The sequence below is a fragment of the Nesoenas mayeri genome (assembly GCF_963082525.1).
Source record: "Nesoenas mayeri genome assembly, chromosome: 5".
Lineage (NCBI taxonomy): Eukaryota > Metazoa > Chordata > Aves > Columbiformes > Columbidae > Nesoenas > Nesoenas mayeri.
Genome location: NC_137548.1, coordinates 13840817 through 13864916, shown reverse-complemented (window position 1 = coordinate 13864916; position 24100 = coordinate 13840817). Strand labels below are relative to the sequence as shown.

The 24100-nt window shown below is 39.4% G+C and overlaps 1 protein-coding gene across 1 annotated transcript in view; it reads right to left on the bottom strand.

Moving 5' to 3' along the window:
• Positions 1-23903, bottom strand: part of SETD3 (SET domain containing 3, actin N3(tau)-histidine methyltransferase) — a 55309-nt gene extending 31406 nt beyond the window's left edge. The window contains exons 1-3 of the mRNA XM_080345952.1: positions 23774-23903; positions 3794-3903; positions 2093-2185 (exon numbers count right to left, since the gene is read on the bottom strand). Coding sequence (XP_080202078.1) covers positions 2093-2185; positions 3794-3896 — 196 coding nt within the window. The 5' untranslated portion in view covers positions 3897-3903; positions 23774-23903. The remainder of the gene's footprint in view (positions 1-2092; positions 2186-3793; positions 3904-23773) is intronic.
• Positions 23904-24100: the final 197 nt, after the last annotated feature.

The window sequence follows — 24100 nt, the reverse complement described above, 5'->3', positions numbered from 1 at the left end:
TATATTCAGAGCTAAGGCCTCACAAATCTAGTAGTTGCACAGCTTCTACAGAACTTGATAGGTGTTTATACTGTCCAGGACTGTGCTCTTGATTTCCAACACTGACTACTGTATAAGGCTACTGGAAGCTTTAGACATACAGCTTGGATTCAGAACCATTCTGTAAGCATCTCCAAAATTCTACCTCTGTTCCTCATATATGATGTGGTCCAATAGTTCCCACATTTTTCCAAACTAAAGAGAAGGGCAGTTCCTTTAAATTACAAGCACTATTGGGGAACAATTTATTTCTATACTGAATAAAATATAGTTATACTGATGAAAATCTACATCAAAAAATTAGTTTTATTTAAAATTTTGCTAATGAGTCAAACAAGGAAAAATTTCAGGAAGTAAAAATATTCAGTTTTCAAATTAAGAGCTCTCTGTTATCCAGATCACTTTAGTTCACGTTCTGCAATCCAGTGTTCTATTCAAGAAAAGTGCAGTGTATAACACATTAGGCAACACACCTTAGAGCTCCCAATAGCAATTTATTTACTAATTGTTTAAAGCCTTTGTTAACGTAGAGAACTGGGTAGTATAAATTACTAAGTTCCACTGAAAAATAATTTTGAAAGACGCTCACTATGCATGTAAAAATGTTACATTAAAATACATTCGTATGTCAACAGTGCTGTGGTTAGTAGGTTTTGCATCTTTCAAAGAAAAAAATATGCTCTATTAACATAATACTGTTATACTAATTCTGCCGCTTCTGCCAGCAGCCATTCTGCTCATGGATGGTTCGATCTTTCTGGTGCAGAATACAGATACAGCGAACAGGCCAACCCCAACGCTAACTCTGAATTACGCTTTACCATAACACATGTATTACATCATAAAAACCTGGACATGTACCGTAAATTTACAGAAGTCACAGGACAGCAAAACAATGAATCAAGTTCATCTCTGTACAGCTATGGGAGGCAGTCACTCAAACAGTATCATTTATTCTTCCACATGCTCTCTGTCAACGACTGATATTCAGAGGTTTAAAAGTCCTTTCATGAAGTAAGATGTTTATGCATTAGTCAAGATATATTAAAAACAGGTGTGAAAAGGACATTTCAAGCCTCTAAGTACTTTATCAAACAACTACATGAACCACTCAAGCTCCATTTTAAATGCAGTCTGTTTTTTGTTTTTGCCATCACTTTATAAATACCAGAGAAGAAAGAATTGTTTCAGGACTTTTTCAGTATGTCTAGCCCAAATGTATTTATTCCAAGTTTAAAAAGTTACTTCGCAGTCATAAAGTTAATTTTGCTAAAATTATATGAAAAGCATTTCTCAGAGCATACCTTGAAATAAAACTACCATGAAAATAAAGCATCATCAACAGTGAGTTGTTGCATAATACACTGGAAGAAAACTGTTCTAGCTTGAAAAATAAACATACCTTAAACTTACAAAAATTGGCAACAGAACTTTGCATTAACTGTGGTACCATAAGCATTTATTTATTTTAATTATGAACTTGATTTATAGCAGATAGATTTATTAGCTGAGGTATTTATTTTGTGCATTTACATATTTTTATTCTGTTATAATTTAATGTTACGATGTTGAATTGCTGAAACTGTTTCCAGGTCCAGTAAAGTGTTCTTGTTAAAATAAAATAGCTAAAAAATTAAATTCAAAATGTTCAGATTTATAGAGGCAGAGGGGTGGCCTGTACAATCAGGAATCAAAAAGGCCTATTACTCTCAAGGGACTTTTCTAGTCCTTCAGATTATCATTTCACTGAAGTTCCTTTTTCTACTTATCAGAGAGAATTATCGCAGAATCTTCTATCTGTCATATTCACTCAGAATTCTAAGTATTAGAGTGGTTAATGCCAGCGGTCATGCCCACAAGAACATTTCAGAAACACCTGTAAGTGTAAAAAAGCAATTGCATGTCAGAGAATTGAGACTTTTCTTCACAAAGTAATAGGGTTGCATAAGATATATATAATAATGAAAAAATATTCCTCTTAGCTGTCAACAGACAATTCTTTAGGGAAATCAATACTCTAAGTCACCCTTATCTCACAGTCTTTCACATTTACCTTTTTGCTTTTTGCGAATTTTCTCAACAAGCGAACGAATCTGTACATATTCTTCCCATTCCTTACCAGGACCTGGAGTAGGACTGCTGCATTCTGTAAATAAAAAACACTACATGAAAATGTTTTCTTTAATAAAGCATGTATGTATTTTACCATCAGAGAAAAGGTCATGGTTTCACAACAGCTTTAACTGAACCTTAGTACTTACTTGTCTTTCAAATATGTTTACATATTGTGTAAACACAATAATCTCCATTATTATAAACATCCTATTCTTTGACATGACTTTTGGAACTTTTACAGTATAGCTTACCTCAAGTTATTTTATTTTTTAATAGTCTTTCAGATATAAGAAATAATAAATCTTTTAAAATCTAGAAAGAAAAAAAGGTAAACAACCAGATCATTAAGTAGGTAGTCTCTCAGATAAGACAAACAAACAAATTATCTGTTTTCAATTATCCAAGCAAAACATGCTGTTTATATTAGCATGCTTGCCATCATTCTTGCTGTAATGAAAGCAGATGATAATAGCAAAAAGCTTACTTTAAGTAATTGAGAAATTTGCTGGTACATACATTTGACCTGCCCAGTCAATACTGTTTTCATAGATGCACGTGTACTGGAAGGACAAGCACAGGAACACTTACCCAAGCTTTAGGTTTAGATTATATCCACAGTGCCTCTGCCAATATTCTAAATGCCAGTGTGTGGATTTCTTGATCTAAACTGCATAAATCCAAGTGGACAGCTGAAGATAACCTTGCTCAACTGATTTGAAAAATCTTTGCATTGAATAAAATATGGAAGCTTGACAAAAAAGAACAGCTGATACTTGCCTTTGCCTAGAAAATTAGATCTAAGTTTTATTTTTGGTAGGAAAGCAGAGGACAGCTGTAGCATAAGCATCAAACTGCTCTGCCAACCCCTTGTCTCCTCTCTGTGCACAATGCTAAAGAAAAACTCTGATTTTTCTAAGGTAACAGATGTGTGCAGGATATGAAAATTTGAACTTTTGTTTCAACAAGAAGTGTAGCTCAGAACAGTTACTAATCACAGCAGAATGAACAGTACTTGAGCATCATCATTTGAAATCATTCTCTGCTTTTCAAATTTACTAGAAATAATAGATGAGTTCCAAGTTCCCCCACAACTGAAACAACCTTTGGTCTACACGCAAGAACTAAGCATGACAAAAAGTTTCCAAACAACAACAATTTTATGTAAGTAACAAAAATATCAGCGCAGTTGAACTGAGCTGTATTGCTGCTTTGCACAGTTAATTTCTCTATTCTGGTATCAGTTCAAAGTACTGTTCAAAGGAGGAACAGAAACAGTGCAATTCTTGAGGTTTACAAGAAAATCATTTTTGAGAAAGCTGCAATGTTAAGTTACCCAGAGCAGGGGTTTTTTAACCTAATCTCCCTCAGTATCTATACTTTTGTTAAGATGTAAAGTTAAGAGCTGCCAGGAATATGATATGTCCAATACATACACATATAAATAAGCCAATAATGGTATATACTAACAGAGACAGATACTCTGACATACTTATTGTACTATACTTTGTTAAGCAGGCTGAAATAGCAAGCTAGGCCACTTGCAGGAAATGAATAGAATTCACTAGCTTCAATAAGAGAGAGTTTTTGAGTGGTCTGCACACCATCCCTTTTCCCAGAGAGGCATAAAACCAAAACTTACTTTGCAATAACTCACTAATCAGATTCAGCATTTCCTTTGGAGATACTGTTGCTGTGGCTCCTGTACCTGACTTCTGAGTTTTCACTCGGCTCTTCTTCCCCATCTTCCAGCTAAAACAGATTAAGAAGCAAACTGTCACTAGGAAACAAAGTACAATAGTGATGAATGGACAAGATCTTCTCTTATTTGTCACTTAAAAAAAAAAAAAGAGGATGAGGAATTTTCTAGCATATATATATATATATATGCACAAGTATTATTTGCATGGTCTGAATGTGAGACAACAATACAGTGCAATCTGAAGCAATATGTCATGTAGTTGCACATTAATTACCTCAGGGTACTTAGAAACTAGAGATCTTCAACAGAAAATTCTCTCTGTATGTATAAATGGGATCCTTTTTTCCTTGGTCAGTGTAGCTAGCTTACCCAAAATGAAATGTTTCCTTCCATACTCTATCAAAAAGTTTTGTTCTTTGGCAACTGGTATTAATACTGGAATGCATCAACCAGCAGCTGAAAAGCTGCTTTTCCACACTAACCAAGCCTGAAGCAATTGCGATCCATATGTGAAATATATAGGTCAGATCTTTTAAATACAAATCTTGTATGTTAAAAAACTTGTAGTGGGAAAGGTACATAATCTGGTTGCTTCAATTTTTCGTTAAGATTAGCTTGAACAGGAAACTGCCAAGCCCAAGGTTTGTTTGAAATACTAACTTTGAATGATCAGGAAGGTTAACAGTGTTAACTTATTAACTCAAAATTAAAGAAGCTAAAAACTGACTGAAAAGACACCAGCTCATGACAAAACAGAAAATATCTAAGGCAAAACTATAAAGGGTTTTCAAAAAGGAAGACAAGAGAACAAAATTCTTTCATCATTTGATACTAAACACAGTGCAAGGAACAAGGCTATCCCTGACTACACGAAGGCTGAAATCCTAGGGCATAATCCCCCCAGCTCTGATTTTAGCTCCCTCTAGAAGATATCAGAGACTTACAACCCATCTGCACTGCTTAATTTTATCAGTCCCCTTTGATTTACATAATTTACTTTCCCAATACAGCTTCTACCAGAGAAAGTCCTCATGTGCAGGCTGGTAAGGAGACACCCCACAGATTCCACATCATCACACTGGCTGGTTACAGCCCTTGAAGTTTGTAAACTAACACTGGACATCCTCTTGAAAAACACTGCTCCACCACAAGCAATTACTTTTGATATGAGACTCAATGATGCTTTTCAGCTCATAGGAAGCAGAGAGTAATGCTCATTATGAGATCCATGTTGCATTTGTAACAGTACAAGTGGGAAACAGGAAAAATATAAGTGGCCAATCTGCCACAATACAGTGTAAGACAATGCAATAGGAAAACAATATCGAGAAAAAAAAAAGAACTTATGAAAGTTTATATTCATGGTCTTCCCATTATATTCTTTTTCCTTCCCTCCCCCTTTCTTTTTTCTCCTAGTAATGTGCTCATATCTATATAAACATAAACAGAGCTCTTGGTACAGGAGGCCACCTTCAAAAAGACTTTATTTGCACACCATCTATTCACTTGAGTGTTCCTCTTTCCCATATGCCACCCTGTTACATTTTAGATGCTTCTGCTCTTAAGAGAAATCAAGTCAGATGGGTCTGTAATGGATCTGATAGCAGGTTTGGGGACAGAATCCAAAATCTTCAGGGCAAGAACAATAGAGTTCTGTGCTGATTCATACAAATGTTTTCCTGCATTCCCTCTAAGCACAGTCCACTGCTTCTTTAGAATCATCAGAAAATTAGTCACACAGTGCATTCCATGTTACAAGTTATAAATTATGATGACATATTGTTTATATCAATCAAGAGGCCAATAAATATTAAGATAAATAAGTTGAACCACTGAAATGATTTTGAAGGACCTTGGCTTCTCTATTCTAAGAACAAAGTATTTTTCTTGAACAATAATCTGATGAAAAGCAGTTTAAGTAAATCTTCTGTATACACAACTACCAAAATACTGCAGGTTTGTTTTTTTTTTTTTTTTAAAGTTGTATTTAGAGGAAGAATCTGCCTGGAATATACAAATCCATTGGTGGATTTTATAAGAAAAAACCCAAAGACAACTATGCACATATGGAGACATGAATAGTGCCACCATGCAATCAGAACAATGATACACCAATACATGAAGTTACATGAAGTACAGGGTCTGCACTACATTCTGATTTTTTTCACATATGAAACGTGTTAGCAGTAAGAATCTATTTTGCAGTGAAAGCATCACCAAGAGTTATGTCTAATGATAAAGACAATTTTAGAATATGTGAATTTAAGTTTCCCAAACATGACGAAAAGAAAAATTTGAACAATGCTAAGTATTCACATTACTATTGTAGGTAAATATTGTTTGAAAAAAAAACCTCGAGCTGAAATCTACTCTATGCAAGTAAGGAATTCAAGACTTACAGCAGATCTGTTTCAGTTCCTACTGCTCAGATAACACATAGCAAAGATGTCATAGGAAAAAACAAGTTCAGTGAATACAACTCATTAGTCTGATGGCACCATAATCTAAAATGCATTTTTTCAGTAGGATGCTATAAGTATACGAACAGGAAATAAACTCTGTAAGTATCTTAGCCCTCTCCTTTGATGCATGTGTCTTGTCTAAACTATTGCTTCTTCGTCATCAGAATTTCTAAAGAGAAAACATTCTGTATGCATGATTAAATCAGCAAGTCTATCTCACACAAAAGAAGCAAAACCAGCAGACTGATATCTTGAGATATCTTGTTATGGAAGTATTTCCTTTTAAGGAATCATCTATCTGAATCAAAATTGTACTTTTTATCTAATTTCCAATCAGAAAAATAGGTCTCTACTTTCTACATTACTTATCTCCATTTACTGCTCGGTTACACGACACAGATATAACTATTTGAAATGTAATGCATCTGACATGTATTGTTTAGAAAAATATGTAATTTGAAAGGAATTGCTGCTATACATGGTTGTCCAGAAAACATATTCCAAATACCAATCTAGTAGAGTAGCCTACTATTATAAAAAAAAAACAACCAAACAAACAAACAAACACAAAAACCCCACAAACACATAATGTATTTTATATAATATATAATATAAAAATAGATTATGAAAATTTTTTCAAAATTTCTGAAAACTAACACACAACATAGAATCCAATTTCACACTTGGCAAAAAACAGTTTAGTTGAGCAATGTTCTCCACCACATTTAACCAATAAATGATGACCTATACTGATAACATGAGGCCCCATATGGAGAAAGTAAGTGCGGCTCCTTTGTGAAACTACATTTTGTAATTAAAATTCCATTACTAAAATTACAGTTCATGAAACAGATTTTAGAGTTAGATTTTAATTCTATAGAAATCTCTGAAATTAAAAAAAAAAAAAAGTAAATTCAGAAAAAACAGTATTTTAAAATTTGAAATAAAATTTCAGATGTTAAGCTTTTTTTTTTGTGAGTTACTAAAACTATTGCTTAGAAAGAAATGAAGTACGAGCCTGCTTCTCACAGCAATGAAAGAAAAGGCTGTTTGCCAGCACATGCATGACAACAGAAGCAATATAAAATATAGCTGCATGACATGTGGAGAAAAACAAAACAAAAAATCCTTCAGGACTATGACAAACTGCAGACTTCATAAATATCCGAAGGAGCAGCAATATACATTTCAGAGGAAAAATGGGGTAGGCTTTTTTCCCCCCTACAAGGTTCCTTTTCCAGTTGTCTTCTGGTGAATATTTTTTAAGTACTATGTCATGTTTCCTTTCAAATGAATGTTGTTGAAAATTCCTGAAAGCATTCTGCAAATAGAGAGTAGGCTGACAGCAATGATGAATAAACTTGGTAACACACAACACAGCCACATTTCCAAATATAGTGTATCAGCTTGGCAAAAAGAATCATGCCAAAACTGGCAGGGAGGAGTGCAAACGATCCATCTCCCCCCCTCTAATGCTGCTATCAAAGAGTATTTGTGTTGTGTCAGACTTTGAACTTGTTTCCGCATCACACACAAATAATATTTTAACAAGCTGTAAAATATGCTCCCCTTGACTTACAGCTTTAAGGAGTGAGCTTGTTCACCTAATAGCTTTAGAAGGTAACCATAAGAAGTCTGTACAAAAATCACCAAAGAAGTACTACACAATTGCTATCAAGTGTTTTTGTGGTTTTTTTCCTTTTTTTCTTCTTTTTTCCTTTTTTTTTTTTTTTTAATGAAAACATGACTGCTTAAATGTTTTATTTAAGAAAGCTATTACTTATGGTACTGGAGAACTTGACCACATCACAGGACCACATTTCCACATGGAAGCAATGCCAAGCTCAAATGATACCTCTGATAAACCCCCCCAAGTTTTCACATTCACATGATCACCAAGAAGTCCATCATAAGGAACTATAAAGATACCCGCTTCTCAGTCTTTGAGTAAAAACATAAACTTGCAACCTTTGTTACAACACCATGGATATAACCATTGTGATACACAAACACCATATACATTTTTAAATACTTAAGTGTGTTAGGTTTAAAGAATTTATCCTACATGATGCAGAATATATGAAGTCTGATGTCTTCTGGGTGTGCATCTCCCTTTCTTACACACACCTTTTCCAGTGCTCCCAGAATCCCTGCAGTGCTCTCGGTTACTCTCATCTCTTCCAGGACTCCACATTGCTTTCAGTTCCTTCCCCACATGACCTTACTAACCAGATAGCAGCATCTTTTACAAGTTTCCATATATCTGCACACGTTGGGCAAGAATATTAGCACTCATACTGTCTAACAAACAGGCCAAGCAGAGAAACTGTTCTCAACACAGCTTCTCCTCTAGCAAGCAGACCAGCTTACATCTGAGTTCTTCCACTCCGTCGAGTTTGATTGAAAACATCCAATAAGTTGATGGATGAAGCAGAAAGACCAGCGGACAAAACTGACATGATCCCATAAGCCTTATTTGCTTCAGCTATAACTTTTTACTTTACAGAGTAATAAACCAGCTACACAAAAATTTGCTGAGCTTTTACAGTAACCACCAAGTTAGGAATTCCCACAGCAAGAGTCACCTGTTTAAGTTCAACTTTGTTTCAAGGACTCAGTACAATTCCAATGCAGTATCTTAACATTGTATCTTCTTCAATTCAGATCCTTGTAGATGCTAATCACATTCTGTTCTCATTACATAATAGCTCCCACCCCACGCATCTTCTTGGCATACACTAGCACAGAAGGTGAGGGGTACAGATCTAGAATCAGTATTAGGAGGACAGATACGGGTTGACAAGGGCAGACAAGGAGAAGACAAGGGAATTCTCAGGCCATGCAAGGAGCACAGAAAGGTGACTATAGTAGGTGGCTGTGGGATATGTTCCTTGGCTGAATCAAGAGAGAGGACAGATGAGTAGGATGTACACAAGCCAGGCTTGCAATTTTTTTCTAGTTAGATTGCCTAGACTAAGTCATTTTCCCCTCTACTTCAGAGAGGGAAGTGTATCATCCCTTCTATCAACATATGCTGAGCAGCCAGGGTCTTCAGGGACAAGCTTAATGCTTAGAGGCAGTTGACAGGAGTTCTCCAATCTGTATGTAGGAGAACACAACTTTACACTTGATATGACCAGGTTTACAGGGAGTGTGATCCTTTGCTTCCACTGAGGAAGTTTATTTTTTTCTCCTAAACTTGAATCTTATGACCGTGGGTAAAAAGATAAATACATTTTATAGCAAATAGAAAACATGAAATCAAGAAGTGTAAGAACAGTGTGGGTGGAGGAAGAGATCTGTGATCTTTAAGAAAAATCCAGCTTATACATTTACAATGAACACTATGTTTGCTTGTGAAAACCACCTACATCATGTCACTTGGAAACCACGTTAACACTCTCATCACTCCTAAGGCATTAATCTAGACGTTCCCACTAAATAAATGACTAATTGGTTACTTATTCAATCCCTTTCCCCTCAGCTCTCAAACTCTCACCTTTGCTGTACTCCACCCCTTCTGTTCTTGCTGTTAATTCTCCTCTCCCATCACTGTCTTTTCCTTTTTCTTCCATTTCTTCATTTCCTCTGTAAAGTTGCCCCCACAGGTCTATTAAATGCAATGTCATTGCAGTTCACTGTGTTTGTGTACTTTCACTCTATATCATGTTCCTTTTCTTCTTTTTAAGTTGTAACCTCTTTTGGAAGTGGGACTTCCCATGATTATAGAGTTCTTACAACAAGGCAGCCCTTTTTTTTTTTTTTAAACAGGATCTGAAGTATTGCCATAACAGTGATGACAATTTTGAAAAAAACAACCTACAGAAAACACTAATAAGATTAATGATGGAAAAGCCTGTACTGTTTCCACTTAAAATTGCATTCCACTTCAAACACAATGTAAATTTGTTTCCCAAGAACTCCCTTAGCCATAATCCACACTATTTCCCTCCTTTAAGAGCAAGCTTTGATACACTTGCTCCTTGAGGCAAGATCCTGCACTCAGAAACAGCCCTATGGACAGCCCAGCAAATACAGAGTGCCCAAGCTTCTTCTCTCCCAGAACAACTTGCACCCCTCAAATGTAGTTCCTTCCTGCTGGTTAAGAAACTGTCAACTGTCCTACACAAAGTAAGGACAGCCATGCTTAAATTTTTCATCTGATAATCAAGTGACGAATGCCACCTCCAGCAGCAGCCCACAGCTCCAGACACACGTTATTCTGCAAGAAGAGGGAGATCATGGCACACACATACATTGTTACACACTGTAGTCTTCTTCCAAGTCCATCTGATGAGATTCTGCTTACCATTCCTCCTTCCTTTTCTAGTGTTTGGTCCCGAGACTCAAGACCCCATAAAGGCACATGGCTTCTTCCTCAGTTGTTTTGATTCAAAACCACATCCCCTACTACCCTCCCATCTCCATCCATCATCTCCTGGAGGGACAGTGACAACAGAAGTTGCTCTGTTCTGTTTCTTTTTCAAGCCTACAGTTTTCATGCTCATCTTGGCCTTCTTTATTTCTCTTCTTCCGCTACCCTGTCTTTTACAAGAGGAAAAGTACCAGTGACAGCAACCAAGAGCAGGTACTTGGAGAAGCACAGGAAAGGCATGACCAAGGGATTTTTCTCCAATATGTTCACCCAGCTTCTTGTAGTCCAAGCTGCAATGTAATGAGTGCTATACTGTTTTGTTCTACCTCCATTAACATATTAGTGCTGAATTTTAACTCTTACTCGTGCTTTCATAGTCATCAGCAACGACTGATTTTTCTTACTGTTGTCATTTAACCTGTAAGAAAAATACTGGAAATGGTGATAAAAGGTCCTCGTTCTTCACCACTTAAGTCATTGTTGATATTAAGGTTTACATGAAGCTGCAGTCATTGGTCCCAGCCAGCACGAGTTCATGAGGGGAAAGTCCTACTCGACCAACTTAATTTCCTACTACGACAAGGTTAGCGACGTAGTTGACCAAGGGAAGCCTGTTGAAGCGATCTTTTTGGATTTCAGTAAAGCCTTTGATACTGTCTCTCACAGTATTCTCCTGGACAAGATGTCCAGCATACGGCTGGGTAAACACACAGTGCTGTGGGTGAGCAACTGGTTGACGGGCCGGGCTCAAAAGGTTCAAGTAAATGGGGTTGTTGGGCTGGTGATCAGTCACTAGTGGGGTTCCACACGGTTCCATGTTAGGGCCAGTGCTCTTCAATGTCTTTATAAATTGGGTGGTCAGAGGACTTGAGGGATTGCTTAGTAAGTTTGCTGATGACACAGGATGGGCTGTTGACACTCTCTAGGGCAGAGAGTCCCTGCAGTGGGATCTGGACAAACTGGAGAACTGGGCAATGACCAACCACATGAAGTTTAACAAGGGCAAGTTCTGGATTTTGCACCTGGGACATGGCAACTCTGGCTGTACATACAGACTGGGGGAACAAGGTGCTGGAAAGCAGCTCTGCAAAGAGGGATCTGCGGGTTCTGGTTTACAGCAAGACATGAGCCAACAGCGTCTCTGGCAGCCAAGAGGACCACCTGTGTCCTGGGTGCATCCAGCACAGCATCACCAGCTGGGCAGGGAGGCGATTGTCCCACTTTGCCCTGCACTGGTGCGGCCTCACCACTGTGTGCAGTTCTGGGCACCACAGGATAAACAGGATATAAAGCTACTGGAGAGTGTCCAGAAGAGGGCTACGATTGGTGAAGGATTTGGAAGGGAAGCCGTATGAGGACCGGCTAAAGTCGCCTGGTTTGTTCAGCTCGGAGAAGAGGAGACGGAGGTGAGACCTCACGGCAGCTACAGCTTCCTCACAAGGGCAGGAGGCAGACACTGCTCTCCCTGGTGACCAGTGACAGAACTGCAGGGAATGGCAGGAAGATGCATCAGGCACGGTTTAGGTTGGACGTTAGGAAAAGGTTCTTCACCCAGAGGGTGCTGGAGCATTGGAACAGGCTCCCCAGGGAGGTGTCACAGCCTCAAGCCTGACAGTGTTCAAGAAGAGACTGGACAACACCCTCAGACACATGATGTGAACTGTGGGGTTGTCATATGCAGGAACAGAAGCTGGACTCAATGATCCTTGTGGGTTCCTTCCAACTCAGGACATTCTATGATTCTATGACCAACTAACAACAGTTCAGTCCACATTCAAAACAGCTGACATGCTTTGAAATTTTGACAGAGCCTCAAATGCAATTAAAAACTTTAGTATGATGCTATCTAAGCACACATAATTTCAATGGGAATTGATTTTTAACCCGAAACATACATAGGTCAGCCCTTACTGCAATTGGTTTGTAGTCAACTATGAATCATAATAATTTTAACCATCAAAAATGAGGCAGCACCTCTTTAAAGGGGTGGTGAAACTACTTCTAACAAGAAGTTAACCCCTTTCTCCATGTGTTACTGAAAAAAAAAAAAAGTGTGTATATAATCTCAGATACATATTTTCTATGTAAATTCTCTAGGATGCACAGAAAAGACTGGATGCATATTAAGATATATTTCACTATATATTACTGCACCTGCTTCACATAACAGCTAGAGCAGAAGAAACTGAGCCTGGCTGAATGGCAAAAATAATTTCTTGAGTATCACTGCATAGATTTGTTTTTGTTGTTGTTGTCGTTAAGTCCTTTTTTAATTGTGTTATAGTAAATGGCATAAATAATGCAAAACCAGGCAATAACATATATTCCAATTAACTGGACTGTCTCCAAGGAAGAGATTTAAAGCTGAAGATGCTTAATGCCAAGGAGTACTGTTTAATTGCAACAATAATTCCACCTAAGTGGAATGTCCTCAAGCAACCTAGTAGCAATTGGGTCCACCACTATTCCTATGCACTGAAAATTTCTCCTATCAGTTCTGTTTATTTTTTGTCACAGCATCTTTGGCTACCCTCTGCTTTCTACACATATTGCAACTCCAATATGATTTCCTATTGCCTGCTAGGCTGCTCCTTTCCAATCAGATAACTATATAGGGCCATTACACAGACAACCCACATTTCCAATCACAGCATAGGCAGCTGTGACAGCTGAACTGGTTCTGGGCCTTTCTCATGTAACTAATTCACATGTTGAAGTTTCTCCTCCAAGAGCTCAGTGATACAGATGTAACTGTACATCAGATACAAAACAACCCTTTCATTCAAAGGACTTCCTACTCTCACAGTCCTTGCAATACTAATATGAAGTGACAAAAAACATCTTGCAAATCTATTGAATGAAAAGGAGGAAGGAAGGATGATATCCATAGCAGAAAACAAGTTTCTACAAGCTTTGAGACCTGTTTTATGCCATGTGGCAGTACATGTGATTCTTGCCCTCAAAATGAGTTTCATTATACATTCATGTCTTGTAAGCACTTAAATTGGCTGAACATTTCAATACCACTGCTGGAACGAAAAAAAAATAAAAGCATAAAGACCTATATTTGGACACTGAATTGACACTACCCAGTGTGCACAATTAAATTGTACTTGAAGTTATAAATATCTGAATTCAGCTACAGTTTTGCATTGTTTCCTGGAATACCCTGTCCTTACAGAAGAGAATCTAAGCAGTTTAAAAATAACTGCTGTATTTTTCCCTAGCTAAGAGTGAAGCACAGCTGTTCCATCAAGCTTCTGCCCACAGCAGATGAACTCTGTAAAGGTGTGCTCTGAGATGGTGCTGCTGGCACTTCACCTCAACCATCAGTGCTTAGGAATCACTATCAGACAACAAAGGACAAAACACACCTGCACAGTACGGAAGTGTTTATTCAATGCATAATTAATGCCAAGGACTTCCAGGCTGTGGCCAGGAACTAGTGTGAATAAGGAAAAGATAACTGTGTGGAGAATTGCAGTGGGTATTTGCATACCTTTTCTTAACATTTCCAGGACAAGGAAATATCTACGTCAGGTGATATGCTTGCTGTTAAATGATATTGTGAGTCTTGTACAATTCTGAGACACCAGACAGGTCATTTTGAGAGAGGATTGAGTTCATAGCAGTAGGGAGGAAGAAAGAAGTTTGGAATGGCACTCCAGCTCCATGAGAGCACACTGTGCTTTCTCACAGCCAGACAGTACATCTGCCTGCTTTCCTGCTCCAGGTGTGGAATGAAACCACCAAGTCATATACAAAAATGTATCACTGGTCATTCTTGTAAATAAAGAATCAGCATTACTATCATTCATTTCATACATACCCATGTGAAGTCTGATGAAAACTGAGCTCTTTGTTATAAAGTAAGGTAGTGCAGTGGTTGCCAGCATGTAAGTTGTAGCAGTACACAGATTTACTGCAATGCAAGCCATGAACGGAGCACCTCTGGAGTCTTCCTTAACAGTTCAAAGAAAAATCTTTCCCAATAAAATTACTACAGACCTGTCCCATAGCAGGTGCTAAAGATTTGGGGCTTTTTTGCTGGGGAACTGTCACTGAAGAGATCATAGCCCTCAAGCCTGGTTATGATTACACTTGAAGATACTGCCATTTTAGTATCCTTGAGAACACCCATAGCAGACCAAGCATTTAGCATTTCTAAATCCCAAAATAATACTATTTTGACAGTTCAGAAAGGAACCACTGACTAACATTTAAGTGCTATGTGTATTGTAAAAAAAAAAAAAAAAAAAAAACAAAAAAAACTTAAGAAGCTGCTTCTATGAATGCCTAATAAGTGATGTAATTGAGGGCTTAATAGCAGTTGGAAAGCATCCCAAATCCACTTGCCTTAAGCAACCCATCTAGTGGTTAAAATGGTGGCTAATGTTGAAAGTGTGACTGGAAGTTTCAGGTAAAACACTGGCAGTTTTCTGATCTTTTTATTCTAGACCTTGAAAGTGAAGGAGCAGGTTTCTCCAAGCCCTTTTTTAGTTTCTGGCATTCACAGCTTGGCAACTTGAGCCCTTAGAGTCTCCTCCATGTTTACTTAAACTACTGACACCACAGTGGTTTGAAATAAGAAAGCTTTTCACACAGGCATTTACTGGGCTGTCAGGTACAAGAAAAATGCAGCAATACTAAGTATTATTTGGCTTCACCCCTGAGGAGCTTTCAAATGTTTGATAAAATAACCACCAAAATGTATACAGACCACAAGGCACTATAAACTGGCATCAGCTTCTCAGAAATTTTAATCCTCACAATTCAGAATAACTGTGGTAGAACTGCTTGTTAGCACATTTATTTTGTACATTTGCAGGTGACAAAAGAGACCAAAACAGAAATATTTTGAACATTTATTTTAGCACATCCATTACAGAGTAAACGCATTGTACTTTTCAGTCCCAGAACATGACCAGGATGACCACATCACTTTCTGAACAAAGCCCTCTTTTCCATTTTAAGGGAGAACGATTGAACAGCATCTTTTCACAAGAGAACTGCCTCAAGTAGTCTAATGCACTGTTAACATGTCTGCTGAAAATCTTTTTTTTTCTACCCTGCCTTATTTCCATTCAAACCACTAGCCATGTCATTGACATATCTGCTTAACCCTGAGGCAGGCCATGCATCAAAACCAAGAGGAGGGCTGACCGGACCCTACAAGTGATATTCCAAAGCGTTCAGATAAGGTGCTGTAACCATTTCTATAGTCGCCCTACAAACCGCAGGTATCTCTTGGCATGAGCACCTCCAGACTGAAATTTCAATGTTCTTATCTCTAACTACCTAGAGAGAGAGAGATGATGACTTCCACTCTGACCAATTCTTCCTTACAGAACAGAAAGGACAGAACTGAATATGAACACTGTGACTATTATCACAGAGAAACCACTCCTGACATCTTGCTGCAGGTGATATTGGTAAATGCCTCTCCACCAAAGAAAAATGCATTTTGGGAGCATCAGTACTTTCCAAAACTAGACTGCTCATGTCCTATGCCTTAGGCCAACATGTCACACACTGTCAGTATAGAAGGCTGCAAAAATGTTCTCCAACCAGTTTTTTGTTATTAAAATGATCTGGCATTTCTGAGAGTTTTCTAGAAAATATAAAGTGGTATCTTCATAGAAGGTAAAATGTTCCTCAGTTACACAGAATTTTCCTTTCTTCAAGTACAATAAAACCTCAGTAAGACAAATCAAAGCTGCATCACTAGACTAACTTTCCACCTTCAAAGTATGCAAATACTGTGCTTAAGACCTCCATTCACTAAAGTCTGCAAAGTTTTTGGCTGTTCATATCATTATATGAAATTCTGCACTAAACCTCCAAATCACTTGCAGAGACCAACTACAAGGCACCATAAAATAAAGCATACCATTATCACATTAGAATATATTTTCATGTTAGTTTTCTACATGCCCAAACTTGAAGTGCAACGGGACAGGAGTTTTTTTTGTATTCAGGAATTGATTCAAAGAACTAATAAGCCAGAGAAACAGGCTGTACAAGCCAGGCATCCTACAGTGACAGAAGGAAATCACAACATTATCTGTCATTGACTTGAAAGCAGGAATTCTATTTTTTAATATAACATTGAGAAATGCAAAAATTGTAATTTCATGAACCCTCACAAAGCTCACTATTATTCCCAAGCAGCAGCTGGGAAAAAAGTGAGAAATAACTGCTTGACTTCCAACTTTCAGAAAAAGGAGCAGAGAACAAATACTAGTCTGAATCTCACAACCACATGAAAACCCAACAGTAATTTTCTGCACCTCTAAGCTTTACAGTTATATCAGCTTCTTCACCGTATCAGCACACAAAGCCTCTCAAATTGGTCTGACAACAACAATTTTACTTGTTTCTGATTGACAGAATCAGGTGCAGCATACTCCAGAGGGAAGGGATGCTTCTCTATTTTAAGCAGAGTTAATATATTAATATGCTGTCAATGCGACTCTGCTTAGCAAAGTGGAAATTTAAATATTGCTGCTGGTCAGCCAAAGTAGACAGCCTTTCTTCCTTCTTCACCAGCCAACCCTCACTACATTCTGCAAGTCTGAAAATACTATAGTTCCTCGAGGAAAGAAATTCACGCATACACAGCTCAGCTGTCTTGTTTTTTTTTTTTTTTTTACTTGGAGAAGGCAGCTTCCAAAGAAGAGATTATCCAGTTGTGAGATCGTAGATACATATATGACAGTCTCCAGATATTAAGACATACCAGGAATATCTAAAGCCAGGCACTATTACCTTCCACACTGAGCAGTAGTAGTTATAAAAGTGCTGCTGGCTTACAGAAGTTAGCAATGGAGTACCAGGAGAAAAACAAGAACAAAACTAAACAAAACTAAACAGCAACAACAAAAACAAACCAACCCTGTCAGTGTTGGTTTTTTAGTAGAAAATTGTTGAAAAGTATCAGTGTCATCAAGTTCCTGAATCCCAGCAGCTCTAGTGGTGCCACCTGGAAGCTCACAGACCACTCAGATGCCACAATCTGTAGAAGGCAATGGAGCATTAACCTAGAAGGTTGGAGCCTATTTTGAAAAGTTTCATTAAAAAAAAATCCTAAAAACTGGACAAGTAGGTCACAGGCTTTCCGATACACACCAGTAGCTATTTCCTAGCAACATGTTCAACAAAAAACAACCTATGCAGATGCATTATAGAAATGCTTTTGTATCAAAGGTTCAATTGGCAAAACTGAATAAATTAACCTGTTGTCCTTGTTTCAGCTGTGATAGAGTTAACTTTCTTCCTAGTAGCTAGTATGGTACTGTGTTTTGATTTAGAATGAGACTAATGTTGATAACACAGTGATTTATACACACTGAGGAGATCCTGCTGAGCCTTCTTTTCTCCAGGCTGAACAGTCACAGCTCTCTCAGACTCTTCTCATATAAGCAAAGTCCCTTAATCATCTCGGTGGCCCTTCACTGGACTCTCTCCCATAGCTGCATCTCCCTCTTGTACCAGGAAGCCCAGAACTGGGCACAGTACTCCAGATGTGGCCTTACCAGTGCTGTGAAGCGAAGCTGTTGAAGCAAGTAAACTTGGAAGTCATTCCCAAACATATGAAGAGCAAGATGATTGGGAATAATCAGGATGGATTTATGAAGGGGAAGTTATGTCTGAAGAACCTGTAACCTCAAGGGGAGAGCAGTGGATGCTGTTCATCTTTGCTTTAGTAAGGCTTTTGACATTGTCTACCATCACATGCTAATAGACTAGTTGATAAATTACCAACTGAATAAGTGGACAGTGAGGTGGACTGAAAACTGGCTGCAGTGCTGGGTTCAGAATGTTGTGATGAACAACATGGAGTTCTGCTGGAGGCCAGTTACAGCAGTGTAGTGCAGGGATTAATACTGGGACTAACACATCGATTCCCAAATTACATAATTACAGACATTAAGATACTGTTCAGTTGAATTACCTAGAAGGGAATCTGCAAAACTAAATCTTTCAGAAGTCCTCGTCAGAAATATTTCAGAAGTTCTTAAACCCAAAAGCTCCTTCTCTCAGTACTGGAAGTTAGTTATGCAGCTGCATCCATAAACTTTGTCAGCAAGCTATGGTAATCAAATGGCTCCAAGAGTGGCCACAAAGACAATTAATCCAACACCCCTGAAGACCTGGCAGGGGCAGGAAACAGCCTGCACCTCATGCTTGGTTGCCACCATTCCCTCCTCAGAAAGCAACTCATGTTCCTTTAAATTATTATCAGTATAGGCACACCAAGCAAGACCTAGCATATGGGAGGTACTGGACCACCAATGCAGGTTCTATGGAAGTGGAAACCCATACATTACATCATCTTCCCATCTGACTAAAACAATACCATATGAAAACTCTGGGTGCCAGCACTATAAAGCATTAAAGACAAAGGAAAATTCTGCTATTTCTATTAACTACTTGGTAAGAAATACAGGCAGCATTTGCAATGTAAAAGACTTAGTTTTATTGAGAGTTGGATAATTCCATCATTGTACATCTTATCCTAAAATATATATAAATATATATAAAAAGCAAAAAATTGGTCCACATGCAAAAGGCTAGAATAAGTCTGCTAACAGAAGAGCCCCAGAGAGGGATTCTCCTCCTTTCAGTACAGGTTGGTCACTCTCTTAACAGAAACAACTGAAACTTATTAGAACTGATACAGTTTACAGTCTATTTTCAGCTACAAAGACAATTTTGGCCTACATTAACACCTTGGCAGAAAACCATGGTGGTTCAAGCCCTGCTATTCAGGCACTTCCTGGACAGGTCAGCAAATTCCTTCAGGGATATTGGGAAGACACCCATCATAAAATAAAACTGGAAGTAGATACTAATCTGTCATTCCCTAATATTTAACAGCCTTTAACTTTGGGCTCAAAAAAATCCTTCTGAAAAGCATCTCGCAAATTAGAAGTTTTGATTCTTAATAGGATATTAGCAGCTACAGTCTCAGAAACACACCTGCTTTATATCTGCCTTATGTATTACTTACATGTGACCAGCTTCAGAGCACGTAAAGACTTATTTGCATGTACTCACTGCAGATAAAACTGATCTCAAGCACAGTCATTCACACCTCAGCATGCTTCAGCCCAGGCTGGAACGACAGGTGGAATCCTCCCTGCAGATGACGGGTCTGCTGCTCTAGCCTGGTAGCAGATCCCAGAACTGAAATACAAGACTTCGGTGCTAATTCTTCCTTACTTCAAAGAAAGAAAAAGCATTAGCAGACTTGCTGAACAGTATGGGAAGTGGTAAAGGACAAGCAGGGATAGATGGAGCAATTGGAATAATCATTTGGTGGAAGAGATGCAGGCAAGAGCCAATGTAGGGCAGAGGAGCTAAAAACAGAAAAAGGGAGCAGAGAAGGTTACAGCAGAGAAAGGGCAAGAGCAAGAATGCAGAGCAATGTTAAAACACTCTCGGGCACTGAATTTGCCTGTTAATTAATCCAACAGAAGCCTCTTCAAAGTCGAGCTCCAAATACACAAGACTAAAGCCAGACAATGCTAATGGGACATTTTTGTGGTACAATGAAAAACTCCTAGTGTACTTCATTGAGATTTGAGAGGTTCTTTCCCTTATTTTACACTTAGTATTCTTGGTTAAAACAATACAAAACATCTAAAACCAGACTAGGAAGCTGAAGTAAGTTAGCTGGCAAATGGTGGTCAGAACTAAATTAATAATCCCATTTGCTAAAAAACACTGCATCATCACAGATTTATCAACATTAGAACAAGTCTAAAGCATCTGGAAAAGAAGGAAGACTGAAGCACTGCTGTATACGCTGCATGCATCTACTCTGCAGAGAAGAAACTTTATTAATCCCATTTTGGTTTTAGTTTAAGGAGAGACTGATGGTACATAAATAATACTGTGATACTGGGAAGAAGCCACTCTGCAGAACAGTATCAAAAGAAGTTACTAAAATCAGCTAAATGTTTATTTGACACACTTACAGAAAACACCAACTTCAACAAATTTAGCTAATGGTGGAGAAGCAACTTCCAAAGACATTTAATTTTATAATCAGAATCAAAAAGAACATGCCATGATAATACTCTGACTTGAGATGGTCAAGATACTCCTAGATCTACTGGAAAAAAAAAAAAATAGTCAGTTTGACATTTATTCTCCTCCTGCCCCCCATTGCAGTTGAACCTTGTTAGATACTAAATACAAGACTGTCTCATAAATTAAATATAAACTTCTGGTAAGAAATCATTAATTTGAAGGGAACACAAAATGCTGAAGGGCAAAGAAAAATGGCTACATTCAAGACAACATCCCAAAGAAAAGTGTATATTTCATAATTACTATCACTTTTATCAGCTTGCTAATTCTGAGCTATTATATTAATAACTATAGGATAGTCCCTACATCCTGTACCTTCCATTAAAGCTTTCCTAGTCAGAAGGAGTGATTTTTACTATAAACATCTCACTGATCATCTAGGGAAGACTAGCTGCCTCACAGAAAACAAGTGTTTCTTAATGATTAATAACCCCCTTGCCTCTCTTTTGAACCTGCTCCTCAGATAACTATTTGGCTAGAAAAAAACCAACCAAACAAAAATTACTCCTTGCAGAACAGTAACATTAAATGAACTGCTAAACTCTACCAATTTGCCAAACTACTTTTGTAATTTCATTTCTTTGCTTGAGTTTCTTGTTCCGCCTGAAGACTCCTGCAGACTTTTTTTTTCCTCCAAATTCCTTTCCAGAAGAATGAAAAAATCCCTATTTTCATTTTTCTAAACATGTTCTTCCTTTAGAAAATATTAACCTCACTTTGTAAAATGCAACTTGTAATTGAGAATGAAGCAAGTCACATGGATTTATTTCAGTCATTAGCACAGAGGTGACACAACAGCACAGGCCTCCAAAACCCCTTGATGCTTAAACTATGGGCATCATGATGTGGCCTTTAGCAAGCACAAAACACTATGACATTTTCATAGTAAAGATACGGATGCCCAGAGATCTCCAACACTGTCGAACTGCCACTTTCTTACACAGAGCAACCACTTAAACAGCCATTTGCTGAAAACTACCCAATACATCAGTTTAACTGTATAATCAGACTTTAGATATACCTGACTATATTTTTTCAGAATGAAAGCATCACTAAGATGTACACCTTCCTATGCAGAGAGACATTATGTGATTTATTTTTAAACTTATAATTTCAATATTGTACATAATTCATTTAAAGACTCAGATTTAACTTCTTTGTACAGATCAGGCCATCTCTAAATGGAACCAGCAACACAGAGATTACAAATTATTTCAGGGTTTGTGACATTTCTTCCCCCGACATCCTAAGTCTATTTCTAGGCACAACATGCCATGGAATTATTTTCAACTGTACTTCAACATATACTTCAATCCAGCTTGCTAAACATAACTGAAAGCTCTATTAAAGCATAAGTTGGCATGCTTGAACCTCTACCATATTAAATTACTTAACTGAGCAAAAAATATCTGGAAATACCCCCGCCTTTGTGCCCAGGCGCTCCAACAACTTGTACACTGCCTTACTATTTTATACCAGGAATCAGACACCAGACATGAAGAATGCTACAGCTGTTTACTCACCTACAAAATATTCTATGTTTCACTTTATAGTTACAGGCTTACAACAACTGAAAGAAGAAAACACTCGTGAGACATTAAGCTAACATTAGTAGCGATATTCACAGAAAAAAAAAAGCTGTCACCTGAAGAAGCAGGTGCTTATGTTACATGCTCTTAGAAGGGAAAAAGGTAATTTCCTTTCAACTTGATCTCATGAGCAAGCTTAGATTCCAAGGACAAATCCATCCAAAAGAGCAGATATCAAGCTTGGGAGAAGACCAAGCTTGAACTGAGCGGTGAGGGACAATTTCCAAAAGGAAGAACTGAGCTTGTTCTGACAGCTAAATATTCTTTTTGGGTAAAAACCCCAAATGCCACATAAATTCAAAATTTAGGAAGTTGCTACGAACTAAAGACAAATGCAAATAACGGCCTAAGCTTAAGCAACTCTAAGCAAGGGCTGCTGGGTAAGAAAAAATATGAGGAAGGATTCACAAGAAGTTCTGTCTCAGCAGCTGCTGTAGTTACAGGGGGAGGCTGAAACATCTAGGCTGTTTCAGGAGCAACACCCCTGGAAAAAAAACCATTTTAAATTATTTACTCTAACCCCACCTTTCTTCCTCCAAAGGTTTTACCCCTTTACTAAAGCAGGCTGGGGACTGGGTGAGAAAAGGAAAGAAACCAGAGCACACTTTTCCTGCCAGAGGAGGGCTCTGAGGAGCCACACACCAGCTGAAACGCTCCTGAGCCAGACGTCGAGAGCGGGAGGTACGGGAGGCTCTGGAAAGCTGAACAAGTGGGAGTAGGGAGTATTCAAAATGTGTCACACATTAAAAAGGGAATTACATCACGGGAAAAGCAGTTTTAAGCCATTTGTTTTACTCTGGTTTCTGATCAGCTTCTTGAAAAGGGGAGTGAGGGGAGGACAGGACAAGGGAAACGGGCGTGGAAAGGCGAATGTCACCGCCTCGCTCACTTCAAACCCGCGCAGACGGGGCTGAAACTAGACCGACCCACCCACGGCGGAGCACAGTGAGCCGGCGGCGGGCCCGGGACCGCACGGTAAACGCCTCCGGCCAGCCCGTAGGAGGGAGAAACGGCACGGCGAGTGGGCGCCGGTCCCCCTGCCTCCACCGGTGGGGCGGAGGCTACGGCTCCCGGGGGAAGGGCCGTGGTGCGGGGGCGCCCCGCGCGCGGGGTGCCGGCGGCCCGGCGGGGGAGGAGGCCAGGGCCGGCGCCTCGAGGGGGAAGAGGGGGCGGCGAGGCCTGGGCTCCCGGAGCGCGCCCCGGGGCGGTGGTGGACGGGGTGCCCGGAAAGAGTGGAGCCTCCCGCGGGAAGGGAGGCGGCGGGGTCGGCCGCGGCGGGGCGAGGCCTCTGGAAGGGATGAGGAGAAGGGCCCGGGCCCCACCGGGGTGGGGGGAACCCAGTCAAGGGGCAACCGGCTCAGGCCGGAAAAGGACCTCGGGCACGGCCCGGCCTTACCTCCCTCGCGGCGGCAGCTCCTGCCTCGCCTGCTGGGAGCGGCGCGGAGCCCGAGCCCCTCGCACCGGACGCCGCTGCCCGCGGGTGGGGAGGCGGCGGCCGAGCTCGCCCCAGCCCCGCACTCCCGGCTCGGCCCCGCCCGCCGCCTGGCCCCGCCTCCTCCCTCACCCCCCCGCCGCCATTGGTCCAGCCGGAAGGCTCTACCTCCTCCAGGACCCCTAACAGCCAATCCCCAGCGACCACCCCTTCGTCTTGTCTACCGGTCTTAAAAAAAAAAAAAGGGGCATGGCCGCTCCCTCATTGGCTGAGGTTTAACCCATGCCTTTA